Source organism: Centruroides vittatus, unplaced genomic scaffold, assembly GCF_030686945.1.
Source record: "Centruroides vittatus isolate TY-2023 unplaced genomic scaffold, ASM3068694v2 contig_986, whole genome shotgun sequence".
NCBI classification, from domain to species: Eukaryota; Metazoa; Arthropoda; class Arachnida; order Scorpiones; family Buthidae; genus Centruroides; species Centruroides vittatus.
The window spans coordinates 1,372,427-1,388,191 of NW_027122655.1; the positions used below are offsets into that span (position 1 = coordinate 1,372,427).

General features: G+C 34.0%; 1 protein-coding gene across 7 annotated transcripts in view; it reads left to right on the top strand.

Moving 5' to 3' along the window:
- The first annotated feature begins 939 nt into the window (after positions 1 to 939).
- LOC136985988 (axotactin-like) overlaps positions 940 to 15,765 on the top strand; it is a 219,451-nt gene continuing 204,625 nt past the window's right edge. For 3 of the 7 annotated variants that reach the window (XR_010882412.1, XM_067283412.1, XM_067283413.1), the window contains exons 1-6: positions 941 to 1,160; positions 5,532 to 5,731; positions 7,922 to 8,076; positions 11,896 to 12,063; positions 14,425 to 14,685; positions 14,795 to 14,901. Coding sequence is in view for 4 of the 7 variants with exons in the window: in XM_067283412.1 (XP_067139513.1) it covers positions 5,553 to 5,731; positions 7,922 to 8,076; positions 11,896 to 12,063; positions 14,425 to 14,685; positions 14,795 to 14,901 (870 nt within the window). In the remaining 3 variants the exon portion in view is untranslated. Of the gene's footprint in view, positions 1,161 to 5,531; positions 5,732 to 7,921; positions 8,077 to 11,895; positions 12,064 to 14,424; positions 14,686 to 14,776; positions 14,902 to 15,765 lie in introns of those variants that run through there. The other 4 variants (XR_010882413.1, XM_067283415.1, XM_067283411.1 and 1 more) reach the window with 3 other exon arrangements.

A 15,765-nucleotide genomic window follows, 5' to 3' on the forward strand; every position in this document is an offset into this window, starting at 1 on the left:
CACAACTTTTATCAACGCTGGACTATCGTTCGAAAAATGTTGCGCCGTGTTGGAGACCTAATATAGCGATATTCTGGGACGCTTCTCGGTATAGAAAGAATCTAATATCGATTTGCATCTTTTTTATTATTAAATTTTTAAATCCGAAGTATTTTTTTAAAACTTCTTCCGCTCATGGGCACTAAACGGGCCTGTGTTATCCAGCTCATTATGGGTATAGTCAGGCCCACAATGGGACGGGGCCCGGCATATCCTGGGTCCCCCGAAAAATTCCCGTCCGGTGCCATCCCGGGTCCCCGGAGCGGTAGGCTGCCACCTGGACCGCTCGGCCATCCGGTGTCGATTGGAAGTATTAGAAATACGTCACGTAGAAACGGAATAATAATAGGTTTCTTTCAGAAGCGAATAACGAAGTTTTCTCAGACTTAGCCAAAAAGTATCGGCAAAGGAAAACCTTAGTACCAGAACAGCCGTAGTTTCGAACATGGCCTCGACGGATCGGTAGTAATGTCGGCCCCGTCCACTTCGGTGGTTTTATAAGTGACGCGGTCACGTTTTAAAATCCGCGGCTAACGGAAACTCTTTTTCCAGCCGCCGGGCGGAAAGGGTTCCGGAAAATCGGCAGTTCATTGGTGGCGAATAAAGGACGATCAGTTAACGTCGGCCGATGTCAGTTCTATTAAAGCGTTTAATAGAAACTCCGCCTCGAGTCGGTAACCGGTCCGACGCGTGGCTAATAACAGGTGTATTTTAAGCAGAGGAAGAAGCGTCGGCGAGGTCGGCGAAATAATTCCGCCTGGCCTCGTCCCTCCTTTGCGCCATTTTATTTCGGTATCCGTTAATCGCCTGGGTTAAAACGATTTCCTTCCCGTCGAAAAGACAGGAAATCTTTCGGGAATCTCGAAGCGCCATCTACCGAAGAAAGCCCAAACTAAAAGTTAAGAAAGTAGACGAAGTCGGAGCGGATCGCGGGAGAACCAAGGTCGCCGGCGCAGACTCTCCGAGTTTGGAACCGTCGACGTCCGGAAGGAGCGCCCCGGCCCGGATCCCGGTCCTGCGTTCGACGGATATGTTCTTCGGTTTCCGTCCGGCCGTTTTCTCCGCTTGATTTTCTTCCGCCCGGCAAGCGGCGCCCAATAAAAGAGGTCGAAGGTCGAAAGGTAGGAGTCGACCGCTTCCTCTGTCCGTCCGGTGGTTTTAACCGGCTCCGGTAGTCGGACCGTCTTCCGTCGTTGCAATTCTGGCTTTCGAGCGAAATGGCGCGAGGACGGGTTAGTCGAAGCGGTGGCGTAGATGGTGGAGGGGGGACGCGGCCGAACGCTTCCGTCGTTCCCGTTTTTTAAGTACGACCGATTTCCGTTTAGGTCGGGACGAGGGAAATCCCTTTACGGAGCTTTCCGACGGAAGGCTTCCACCGACCCAAATTCCGCCGGCACCGTTTCCGGGAAGAACTACGCCGCCGGTGTCGGGGGTAGCGGGCGACGTTGGCTTCCGTCTGTTGTCGCGCGCGCCGGGTAGAAGAGCCGGAAAGGTCCCGGAGTTCCGGATCCGGCCCTACCGGAAGTCCGCAGAATACGAGCCGACCCAGGCCGAGGCCACGGCCGCTCCGTGGGTGTCTGCTGTCGACTTATAAAATGGCGTCGGCCGCGGTTGCCGTCAGAATGGGGGTTTCCGAGATCCGACGGACTTTTCCGGAAGCCGGCAAATTTCCGGTAGGGGTCCGACGACTTCCATAAACGGCCGGAAGACGGCGCCGTCGACGGTTAAATGCCGACGTCGTCTGCCACTGCTTCCGGAAAGAGAAATTCCGTCCGAACGCGCGCGTTTGTTACTTTCGCTACGTTTTTCGGAACTTTTCCACGTGGATTTCGACGGTGCGTTACCGCCTCCGTAAACTCTGCTCGCCCCGTCGTACCGCCGGCAATTTACGTTTCCGCCGTTCGAAATCTGTTTACGTAAAATCAACGAACGAAAGACGCTATTTATCTGCTCCATTAAGGTCCATTTACACACACGACAGTGACTGTTTGGTGACAGGACGTCGAGCCCGGCAGAGTGATGAGTATTTACACATAACAGTGACGTGACCGTGCGGTGGGTGAGTGGTCATGGACTTTTCTGAGGATGGATTAGCTGTGATAGCTATATGTTTGGATGATGAAGAAGAAAAAAAATGCAATTAAGAAAGTGCCACAAGTGGGTACATCAAGCATGAACAAAAAAGAGCAACAGAAGGGGTTTCATACTCTTTATAAAAAAATTAATTGATGACAAATATATGTCTTTTGAATATTTTTGAATGTCCTAACATGCATTTCATATTTTATTAAACAAAACAGAAAAATATTCGTTTTGTACCCAATGTCTATGTATTTCAAATGAGATAAATCAAATAGAAAGGGTGTTGATGTACCATTTTAACTAAATTTTTGTCATCCACAAGGAAACAAAATTTACTGCCAGTGAAAATATCATTCGGGTCAAATTATTTTCATGGTATGGTCACGCACTGCCACTGCATAGCACTGTGACAGACAAATCTGGACAGAGTGGTTTAAAACTAGGTCACAATTTCCCACTGGCAAAAAATCACTGTACTGAACAGACACTGCATGGTCATGTCACTGTTGTGTGTAAATGGACCCTTATCATCTTACGTTATTAAAATAGCCTGTACTCACCCAAAGTTTCCTATAAAACCACCAAAACATTTAAATTATTTAAAATAAGGTTACGTATTTCACGCGGTTGCTTTTTCCATGTAAAATGTTAAGAAATCTACTTTTAAAATCATCGTAAATGTGAAAATGCTCTGATGGGTAATGATGTGGTGGCTTGTTTTACATTTCAAAAATTGGAATACGTCCCCTGAAGATCTGGGGATTCTGTATGGGCTGATTTATAATTAAGGTCTATTTACACCCAACAGTGACGTGACCGTACAATGTCTGCTCAGTGCAGTGATTTTTTGCTGGTGGGAAATCGTTGACCTAGTCTTAAACCACCCTGTCCAGACTCGTCCGTCACAGTGCTGTGCAGTGGCAGTGGTGTGACAGTACTGTGAAAGTACATTTGATGGGAACAATATTTTCACTGATGGTAAATTTTGTTTTCCAACGGATGACAAACATTTAATTGAAATCATGCATCAACACCCTGTTCTATTTGATTTATCTCATTTGAAATACATGGACATTAGGTACAAAATGAATATTTCTCTGTTTTGTTTAATAAAATATGAAATGCATGTTGGGACATTCGAAAATATTCATGAGATATAAAAAAATTAATAGATGACAAATATATGAAGAGTATGAAATTCCTCTTCTGTTGCTGTTTTTTGTCCATGCTTGATGTACCCACTTGTGGCACTTTCTTGATTGCATTTTCTTTTCTTCTTCATCTAAACCAGTGGTTCTTAACCTAGGGGGCCTGCACCTCTCTCACATGCAGCCTAGGGTGCGTGCGAGAGAGCATTTCCAGGGGTGCGAGAAAAATTTCAAAAAAAAGATATGAACTAGGCAACCCTGTTCTCTACAAACTGTGGTACCCAGCAACATGGCACTCCCACTTCTTCCCTCTCTACCATCTCACTTCTACACTCTCTACTCTACCGTCTCTCGGCACATCACGCTTGTCATCAGTCGTCAGTACTATACATCCACAAGAGCCGAATTATCGGGCTAGAGTTGGCTATAATAAATAAATAATTAATAAGACAATTTGGCACTAGAGCTTGGCGTTAGGCGCCATCTCTTACTAAACTTAATAATTATAATTAAATTAAATAAATAATTTTAATAATTTGGAACTGGATCGTCAGTACATGCAGTTAATGTAGTCACATTGTCACGTACAGTACAGAAACTAGTTGAGATGTGTTCACATACCTTGAATAAGAACGTAAACGAGGTTTGTAACAATATTTACAGGTAACCCCCGTATAACACGTCACTTCTATAGCATGGATTTACTCTAGCACTGTTCAAGAATTGGGAACATTCCTGTATAATACGGTGCTTTTATAGCATGGATTCACTCTAACACAGTTCAAGAATTGGGTAAAACCCTCATGCAACAAATATACACACATTTTTAAGGGGGTGCAAGAGCTTATTTTTAGATTCAAGGGGGGCTGACTACTAAAAAGGTTAAGAACCGCTGATCTAAACATATAGCTATCATAACCAATTCGTCCTCAGAAAAGTCCATGACCACTCACCAATAGCATGGTCACGTCACTGTTGTGTGTAAATACTCATCACTGTGCCATGCTTGACATCACTGTCACCAAATGGTCACTGTTGTGTGTAAATAGACCATTAAAATAATAATTTTCTCATCCGGAAAAAAAAATTTTTTTGCAAATTGTGCCATGTAGGAGTGTCGGAGATTGCCCTTATACATGGTAAAAAAAAAAATTGGAAATAGTGTGATTTAAAAAGTGTGGTAAAGCCGACAAATCTTTTGATTTAAAGATCTTTCAAAAATGGCCGGTACAGTAGTTTGAAATGGTTTCTCAGACAGTTCTGGGATTGGAACTACTAGGAATTGTTCTGTGTCGAGTGTTTGTTTGTGTGTTTAGTTATGGCAATGTGCCTAGGGGGATGCCTTCCAGGAGGTCTTTTTAAGAAAACTGGCCCCTATTTAGACATTACAGATGTAGAGAAAACCCAGAAAATTCCACATGGCAGCCTGTCCAAGCGAGGAGTGAACCCATGACCAGACTCTGTGTTTGGGGAATGAAGACTGCTTGGCCGCTGATGGGCCTCCGCGTTGAGTGTTGAGACAAGAACTGTCTGGTCAGAACTACCCATGCCTTCATCATTCTGTACTTTATGTATATGGCTTTTTGCTGAACAGTGAATCTTTATCTGCATTTGAACTCAAACTAAACAAAAATGTTTTGAGAGTTAAGAAAATGAAATTAGTTTTGAGTACTTTAAATGTATAAAGATATTTTAAAAATTATATTACCGCTGATTTGAGTATACTTGCATCAAATGATTTTTATGTTCAATGCGAATCTACTCAAATCAGCCTGAAGAGGATAGTTATAAACTATTGAAAGTACTTTCAACTTTGAATAAAACATTGATTTTAGTGCTGCAAGATAGAATATGTTACTTTATAACATTACACTTAATAATCTGAAACAAAGTAATTTGTCTAAAAGGCAGTTTAATTATCAAATATTACTTTATGGGTTTTCTGGCTCCCTATTATTATCTGTATTAAATGCTTATTTCAGATAGCCATTGTTTAAATTTAAATGACTGGCTATATGAAAAAAGCATTCAATAAAGATAGCAATGTAGCTATTTATAATTATTAAATTTATCATGAAATAGTGGCCTAATTGCTTACCTCTAGCTAAATTTATTTTGGATTAATGGGCTATTTTAGTCCAAATAAAATTGCAAAAATTGTAAGATTAATTTTTTAATATGTAATATTTGCAAAATACAAAATTTTTAATTTTTTGAAATAGAACATTATTTGTAAAATCAATAAAATTTTTATTTCTACAGGTTAATTTTCAAAAAGGCATTATGCTTAAAAAATTTGCTTCATGTTTGTTTATATATCTACTGCATCAAACGTATTGCACAACCGAGAATATTTCCTATCTATCTAGTCAAGTTTTTACTGTGAGAAATCCAAATTCTTTTTTACGTATAGAGTCAAATTGGTCATTCCCATTAAGCAAAGGACTCAAATTTAAATTCAGGCAAGTAACAATTATTTAAATTATGTTAATGTGCTAAAAATGATTAATTGGTTAATCGCTATTAACATTATTTTGTGAGATTCATATGGGTTAACACACACAACACAGTACTACTAATAAATACTGTAAAATAGTACATAGATTTATTTAAGAATTTTTTGTTTAATCCATGACTGGTCATTGAATTTGGAAAGAAATTGGCAGTTTTGTATACAGACTGTCCATTAATAATGTGTACAGTTTAAAGGGGAAGGAAATTGCAAAAAATATATCATTTTTCATGATCGAATGGGAGGTAGTTGACCTTGTCTCTGCAAATGCCTTTTTAGTGTCATTAGTGGCATACAAATTCTTATAAGTCTACTTACTAGTCACATGAATAAAATATCAGATAAAAAGTTTTGCAAATACAGGGTGATTCAAAAGCCTGTTAACATTTGAAAGATCAATATTTCAGTGAATTTTTGACAATTAAACACATTCACAACTTTTAAGCAGTAAAACTAAAACTATTTAATAACAAATGTTTTTAATGAATTTTTTACATGGTAATGCAGTTAGCATAGAAATGCATAGAGTTTTGCCAGAAAAATGTCAAACTTAGTTCCAGTTATGTCCATCAAATGGAATTTTGATTCATAACACCATACAGAACTGCATCATAGCAAATGTCAATGTGATGGACTTTAAAATAAACAACTAAAGTGCCTTTGACTGGAGTGCTTTTTCTCTCAGTAAATCGCAAATGTTTTCGAACCTTGTCGGGTTCTTCTTCAGGCATAACGGAATTTTGTGTTCTAAAAATTTAAATATCCCATTGAAGTTGACCGTTGTTTTAGAAAAAACTGCATTCTGGAATGCTGTCTTGTGTAGCTGATGTCATCATATTAGACTTGCACAGTGAGAGTATAGTGCTACTTCAGGGATTTGTTAAGTAAGGCTTCCCAAGCTGATGATAAGTTGATGGACTTTGTTGTGGAGCTTGTCCCGAAGACAAGTAACAATGTTATGGACAGCATGAACAGCATTTCTCAAGGTATCATTGATGCCTGCTATGGTATAAAGTCTTTTAGCATTCCAGTGATGTTGGGCGATCTCTGTAAATCCATGTCTTCAAGTACCCTGTAATCAAAAATTGCAGGACATCAAGTCTGGGCACTTAGGTGGCCATTCAGTCTGAAAGTGAAAGCTCATCACTTTTAGGCCGAATGGTTTTCTCCAAATAATGATAGTAACATTTGTTTCATAGGAAAAGCAACATGGGGTGATGCTCCATCATGTATAAATATCACATCATCTAATATTTGCTTTTCCTCCAAGTTAGCATAACAATGACCTGTGATAGTGACAATTTCAAAAGCAGACACGTGTGTGACACCATTTGTGATAAAGTGCCACCTGAATTACCCTGTATTTTTCTAAGTCATTTTCTTCAATGTCAGAGGAGTACATGAACTTTTGCACAGAATTAAAGGTGAGAGGATTTGCCAGAAACAGATTATTGTACACAGCAAGGATAGAATGGTTCAAAAGTGACTCAAAAACTGTATGAGTAATAAATGCATAGTCTCTATCATCTATTTGGTATAAGAATCAACAAGAATTAAAATTTACAAATATGTTATAGATTCTTTTCAACTTCTACACAAATGTTAGATTTCTCTTTTTTGTATATAAATAAACCATAATTACAATTATAATGAATGAATTACAGAAGAAAAAATTTTAATATGATAGTTGCAGTTCTTTTATGATTTGTACTATGATTTTCTAATAAAATTGCAAAAAAAATCAAATCTGTCTTAGCAGTGAGAAAGCAGAATATACTTGGAAATATGATGAACAATTTACATAATAATTAATATATCTGCTGATCATATTTGTGAGGCTAAGATCATAAGGATAATATTAATGAATGAAATGATTAATATGCTTTTCACTTAATACTAATTTCTTTTTCTAATGCTATGCTAGCCAATTGTGTTGTCGTGTTTTTTTAAAATAACATGTTTGTGTTCCTCTGTTGTTGAATGTTGTCTCTCTTCTCTTTATCTATTTTATAACTTGATTTTAATTCTGTAAGATTTTTGTTATATATATAATAAAAATCTTATTTAAAAGTATTTGTACTCATTATATATATAATGAATATTAAATTCACTTTTTAAACAAAATTTATTTTATTTTCAGGACTAAACAACCAAGTGGTCTTATAATGTATCATGGAATGAATGATTCAACTGGAAGTTTAGTATATGCATTATATCTAATTTTAGAAAATGCAAAATTGAGAGTAATACATAAAACTGATACATTTTCAGCAGATTCTTTTCATGTAGGGAAAGGTAAATTATATTTAAAAGAAAAATATTTAAATTAAATTATAATGCTACCATGATTTTATATTTTACAAATTCTCTTATGTATTAGCTTTATGATCAGACTTGGACAGTTTTTATTTCAAATATTTTGGAAGTATTTAGTATTCTATTTGAAATATTTTTCCTGGAAAATTCAGAGTATTTGTATTTTTAAATACCTTAATTGGATTTGAAATATTGAGTACTTCAAATAATTCAGAAAATTTGAAATATTCAAAAACATTTTAGATATTTTTAAAATACTGGCTTTTTCCTTCCACAATTAAGCACTGCTCCAAAGCATGTCAAGACTTCCCAAAAGAGCAACAAGATCCCAATAAAATACAAATATAATTGACAAAAAATAAAATAGAATGCAAAAGGCTAAAATGCAAAGCAGCAGAAGTATGACATAAAAAAAGAATATGTAAAATTAATAACAAATGATAAAAAGAAGTAAAAATTGTGCATAAAATTAAAATCATTCGTTGATGTATATGAGAAAACAAAACATTAAGTATTGTTTAAATATTTTTAAAATTAAGTTTAAAAAGTTTAAAATTGGCAAAGTAATCCTACAGGACCTGTTGACTTAACTGAACCTTAGAAAAATCAACATTGAAATGAACTTAAATGAATCATCCCTGAAATAAAATAAGTTTCTTATCAAGTATTACTTTGGAGTACTGTCATATTAATGGCATATGAGCTAAGAGGACCATTAAAATAGTTATAGTCTATAAAAATATTCTTATAGTATAACATAAAGTTACAGAAAATACTCCATACTCCAGGGGTCGCTCTGGAAAATTTAAAAATATTGTTACATTTCACCAGTTTTTAACTTTTTTCACCATTTCGAATTATTATTTATTGCCGCCAGTTTTACTTACTAATTAATGCAGGCGCCAGTAGCCTTATCAATTTGGTATCCAGAAAGCAAAAGTAACATGTTAAACTGTCACTTACAAGGAGAAAGCCAGGTGTTCAGGTCTCTGATTTGAACAGAACTTTGGTGAGTACATACAAACAGCTCCTTGTCCAAATAACAGGACTCACTTCTCAAGCAATTCAAAAAAATGGGCATCTGAAAATTTAGTGTTTAGCTTATAATACTTTGGATGTTTCATATCCAAGAGTGGTGATAACTGAGTGTAGTTTCAAGCCTTCAAAATTTTAGTTTAGTTTTGTGTATAACATTATCATTTTACCGCATGGGCTGCAATTGTAAGGTCTCTGACAGGCACACGATGGTCAGGACTGACAAGGAGTCAAGAGAGTTGCATTTTTCGAATCTTTTAAAATTTAAATATTTGAAAAATAAATTTGAGGATAGAAAACATTGGAAACTGGAAATTTGAAAATTAGAATAAAACCAGAAAATATTTATATGACACCTGAAGAAGACCCTATAGAGTGGGTCGAAAACATTTGTGATACGTTCTGAGTTTTTTACCTGCAAAGCTATACAAGGTTAGTGAGATGTATTATCACTTTGTTCATTGGATGGAGTTGATTAACTATAAATGTTTTTAAAACAAAAGTAATGGTATTCAAGAAGGGTAGCAGACAATCACCCAGAGAGAAAAGGTTTTTTTAATAATCAGCATTTACAGCCTTTACAATTTTTACGTTATACCATAAAATTCCAGCTTACATGTTATGTTTGGAACTTGGTGTTTCTAGAATATCAGTAATAATAATAAAATCAATAGTTTCATTTTGGATTAGACTTTTGAAATTAGATGATAAAAGTTATGCTAAATTAGCATATAATAAACTGTATAAAATGTGTCCAATGATGGATAATTCTACATACAATTGGTCGTTGGTGCTGAAAACTTTGCTAGGTCAACATGTTTATCTTTCCTATGGTTGTCTCAAGATCCTCATTTAATTGAAAGCTATCAAATGTTAATTATAAGAGTGTGCTGTGAACAAGCCATACAAGAAGATTAGTCTTTGCTGGAAAAAAACAAACATTTTCAATTATATCATAGTGTTAAAACAGCTTTTATGTGTGAGGATTATTTGTTTATGGACATAAACTATCATGTAAAACATTCAATACTGCAAATTTGATGTAGTCAAAATTATATTTTGACATGTAATAGTAGTCTAATAATAAATCCTGTGAAATTTTGTAGTAATTGTACTATGTAGGTGTATGAAACTTGGAACATATTCTTTTAATGTATAAAAATTGAAACAAGCAGAAAAAAATATTTGATAAGATTTAAATCCCAGAAAGATATAATCAATATATCACATTTTTCAAAAAATGATTATTATTGTATATTTTATTTTATATTATCTTGTACTAAGCTATTACATTAATTTGTTAAATTGTACTAACTTCAGTTTTGTGTATCACTGTATGTGTTTCATTTGTAATATCTTGTATCAATCTGTTATATTAACTTATTTTGTTGCACTAACCTCAGCTTTATGTAACCCCTTTGTAATGAACTAAGGTTCAAACAATAAAGAATTATTATATTATTATTATATATTTAAATTTTTGTTTTTGAATTCTATTCATGTATAATTCTAAAAACCTGACAATAATTGTTAAATACTGTCAAAAATGTTAATTCTATTATTAAATTATTTCCTATATGCTGGTTTTTTTGGATGTTTTTAAGCCAAAAAGAAATTTCACCTTATTTAAATGTCATAATTAATGTAAATACTAATGAGTAGCAATGATGGCCAAGTCGTCTAGTTCATTGATTCTACTTTTTAGTGTACAGAACTATTTTTTGCATTTCTCTACTTAAATATCTTTATGGATTGTGGAAATGGTTATTATTAACTCACCTAATGAGTTTTAAACCACACACAGGGCTATTTTCTTCCATTCATATTAATTAATTATTATGCATCTTCATGTAATACTAAAAAATTGTGCAACAATATGCATATTTATGTTACATCTGGCATAGTTGTTCATTCAGTGATTTCTGACTGAAGAACTATGCCAGAACTATTGTTTTTTATCTACAATGGTTGTTGCAGCTAAAAAAAAGGATAGATGAGCAATGATTTAGTCTCAGAAAATAGTTTTATGAATTATTTGAAAATTATTGTTTGTGTTATTTTTATAGTTTTTCATGTTTGTGTTATGGGCCTGAGGCTTTTTTCATGTCATTTAAAAATCAGTCCATGACATTGCCAGCTTTGCAATCAGTTGCAGACTCCTTTGATACACTACAGTGATTTGTTTAAATGAGGAATAAATTATAATAATATAATGCTTAAATGTCTTCAAAAATTTGTTTTTCACATTAATGAAGCAGTGTTTTTTTTGTATTAGCAAATTTGGAAAATTCTTATTGATTAATCAAAATAATAACTTTTAAATCAATAACAGATTTATAGAGAAAATGATTTTATTTCTGTTTTCCATCTATGATCACTTATTGAACAACATAATTATAGAATAAAATTAAATATTTTTTTATAATTTAGACTATTATTAAAATTTGATTTATAAAGAATTCTTTTATACAAATAAAAAATTATTTAATATTTGATAAAATAAATGAAAATTATTGAAATGAGCGATATTTATAGTTTAAACATAAGTGGGTATTTTTCCTTGTAGAAAAGTTAAAATTGACTTGTTCATGCTTTTGATTACTTGTATATCAGTGATATATGAGTAATTTTGTTGATTAATATCAGCTCAAAATGTTAATTATTTTATCTTAATAATTTGTTATCATTTTTATGAAGTTAACATTTAGAAATAAATAAATATGTATATATATAATTTCTACATAAATCTTTTTGTTGTTTTAGGTTTGAATCATGATAAATGGCATGAAGTTTCATTAGTAGCAATTTTATCAACACTAAATTTGAGGATTGATGTTGATAGTACATATGTAAATGCACAGTTACCATCATTAGAAAAATATTCAAGATTTCATAATGAAATGAACATTTCATCTTATTTCTATTTTGGAGGTATAGTTATTTTTAATATACTGTGTGCATTTGTGTTTGTTTGTTTAATAACAGATATACTTGGTATCATCATGTTCTGATATATCTAAACATTTAAGTTGCTTTAATTTTGTTTGGATATCCCACAGACTATTTCTATTATTTAAAAATTAATTTTAAAGCAGGCATGGATTAAATGATGATGTGGGTTATCTACTTGCTTATTTTAACTTGTCATTATGAACTTTCAAACAATTTTTCCTTTTAGATAATAACTAGCAGGTAAGCCTGGCATTGCCTGGGCCAAAAATATGTACAAACATTAAGATTATTAGATTATTTTGTACTTCTTACTCTTCTATTATATTATATTATAGTATTTGATTTATATTTACAAAGGTTATCCTATGTAAGAGTTTATCACACCAAGTACCCAATCTAATGCATTTTAAAAATTCTTTAAATTGTGTACAGTAGAGGAGGAAAATTTTTAAAATGTGTTAGGTTGGTCACTTGGTGTGATAAACCTTTATGTAATGTTTGTAGTTATATAAATCAAATACTATAATATAACAAATATTAAAACGAAAAACCATATAAACAGTTTGGTTATTTCAGCTTACCATCGTCACATTTATCGTGATACTCAGATGCAAGGGCATCGCCAGCCAATGAGCCGGGGGGGCAAGATGATATAAATTGATAGAGGATATGAATTGTATGTAGGTAAAATAAAAACGATTCATAAATTTTAAGATTATTTTAATTAAAACATAATCTTCTTGGGTTTTTCGCACAGGAATTATAAATCGGGCAATAAATGACTTAGCATTTAAATAATTTTTTTCGCATGTCTAGGGAGGGGCAACTGCCCCTCTGCCCCCCTCCTCTGGCAACGCCCTTGCTCAGATGGTATGAAATGGCATAATTTCATACCATCCAAATATCCATTTCATTGCTCAAATAGACACCAATTGAAAATACAATATCTTAAATTTTTTAAGACATTGTATTTGTTTCTACTGTTAGCACTAAGAAACTGTTTCATTCACAGCTAAATGTCAAATGTTTATCTGCCATCTGATTAGATGGCAGATAATTTGGTAAAAAAATGGACCAAATATTTAAACGGCATCATCAAAAACCATTTAAAACACATTTTGTGCAGGCTGGTAACCTCATATGTAATTTTCCTAACAACACATCTAGAATCAATAACTGGTGTGCACAGAAACAAAAATGAATGCAAACAATTTTCCAACTCCACCAGAGTTCTTCAGGTGTTATAACTGTCACCTGATGGAATATCTTAAAAGCTTTTTTGGAATATACAAATTCAAACAAGCATTCGAATTACCAGTACATATGTTTGTTTTTTAAACCCACATTATGCCTGATCATTCAGTCTGTCAACCGAGACTCCGTGTACAGTCAAACCGCATTGTCAATCAATGCTTGCCAGGCCATTGATAAAACCATCTCCTCCTTGTAATTTATGCACAATGATGTAAAATTAGATTTAAATATCTGCTCGGGCTCCAACCATCTGAGGTGCTCCATGGGGAGCAAGGCGAGGATGAGTTTGGCCTGGTTGAAGTCTGCTACAATGTCAGGATCTGTGATGTATGTAGAGAGGGCCATAGTAGTTCTTGCATGTTGTATATCAGTGAGATGGTCTTGTAACCTGATACGCATGGGGCGCTTTGTTGATCCAATGTATACCAGATTCCTCTCACACCTGTTGTCTCTAATGGGAACACTATGTATGCCAGGGAGTCTGTTTGGGTTGTGAGAGTTTTTCTACTATGCAGCATGTCAAAAGTAGTCAGGCACATCCTGAATGCAATATGAACCCAGCATTTTTTGACAATTTCAGTATACAGTGATCTTAAGTACGGTTGTACTTAAGATCACTGTATGCTGAAATTGTAACAGGGACCCACTCCACATCCTCCATTTGGTTATCTCTCAGCAAGCCAACTGGGGTGAATCCTGCTTGCGTCCGTTGATAACGTTCAATCAATCCATGTGTAATGTGGTAAAAATGTGCATTGGCTATGCTCTCTATAAACCTTAATTTGGCAACAGCAAGAGCTTGGGGAGTGGAAAAAAAAAAAACTGTGGTGCACAAAGCATTAGTGAGGAGAGCTTTTACACATTCTTCCACTTCCCAGGCTCTAACGTACTATTTTTTAATTATGTAAATTTGCAAAAACTGTAGTTTTATAGTTGTTATAAAAATACAGTTCAAAATATTTTTTATTTACTAGATCTTCTGCAGTAATTTATTTCTTAAATTTATTGCTTATATTAGTTTTAATAAATTTTGATTTAAAATAAAAATTATATCTAATATTGCTTTTTGTTTTCATAATTTTATAGGATTTGATGTTATGCCAAGTTCAAGTCAACTTTATAATTATGAAAAATTTATTGGGTGTATAGGAAATATTGAGTTTTACAAGACAAATTTAAATTTGTCCAGACCATCTGTAAAGTTTTCTAGTATAGAAAACGGTTGTATAGACTTATGTTTAACAGGGAATATTTGTGAAAATAATGGAAACTGTCTAAATCATTATACCAGGATCAGCTGTAATTGTTTTGGATCTCAATATGAAGGAAATATATGTGAACAAAGAGGTAAATACAATGAACATTTTTATAGTTACTTCTAATTATTAAAATTAAAAAGAAAATTAAAGCAATATTAGATAATATTAATTTAAAATAGAATTTTTTCTATAAATAGGATTAACTGCCATTACTCTCTTTGGATATTCACGCTTAACTTACAGAATTTATGATTGGAGTAGTCGAATTCATTCTGAAATAAATAAATTAGGTATTTCTTTCAAAGTAAGTGTTAACTGAAATTTACTGTTAATTTTTAAAAATCTTTTGTATATTTTGTATTGTTTATAACAGTTCTCTACTGTTTTCAAATAAATAAATAAATTTTAATATAGATTAAATTTTAATGACTTCGTCTTCATCTTTGCCTTTTTCCATGTTTATGTGGGGTTGGCATTTCCTTCTCTAATATGTTTCTTCCATTTCTTCCTATTGAGGGCATCTTCTCTCTTAAGTCCTCTCTGATTCAAGTCTTCCTCCACCTTATCTTTCCAATGCAGCCTTGGTCTTCTCTTCTTCCTTCCTTTCACTACCAGTTTTCTGATTCTCTTTCCAACATAATCCTCACTACTTTGCTCTACACCTCAACCTGCATTCTTGCTGTTCAAGGGATCCACCTTAACAGAACCTCTAATAAACTCATTCCTTATTCTATCTTTTGTTGACACACCACACATCCATCTCAACATTTTCATCTCCACCACCTCCATCTTTCTTTATTGGGCTCTTGTGATTGCCTATGTCTCAGCCCCATACAACATTGCAGGTCTAACAACCAATTTGTATAATTTACCTTTTAGTTTGCAGCTAACTTTCTTGTCACATAACACACTGCTCAGCTTCCTTCAGTTCAACCATTGACATTGAATTCTATTTTACACTTCCAAGTTCAATCCTCTTCATCTTGACAAAAGCCCCTAGATACTTAAAACTTGGAACCATAGGAAGTGGCACATTTTGGATTTTAATATTGCATTCATCCCTGCCATTCAGAGCCATATAAGCTGTTTTAGTTCTGCTAATCCTCATGCCTCTTTCTTTCAAAACTTTCCTCCACTCTTCTAGTTTCTTCTCAGCCTTGGTTTGGGA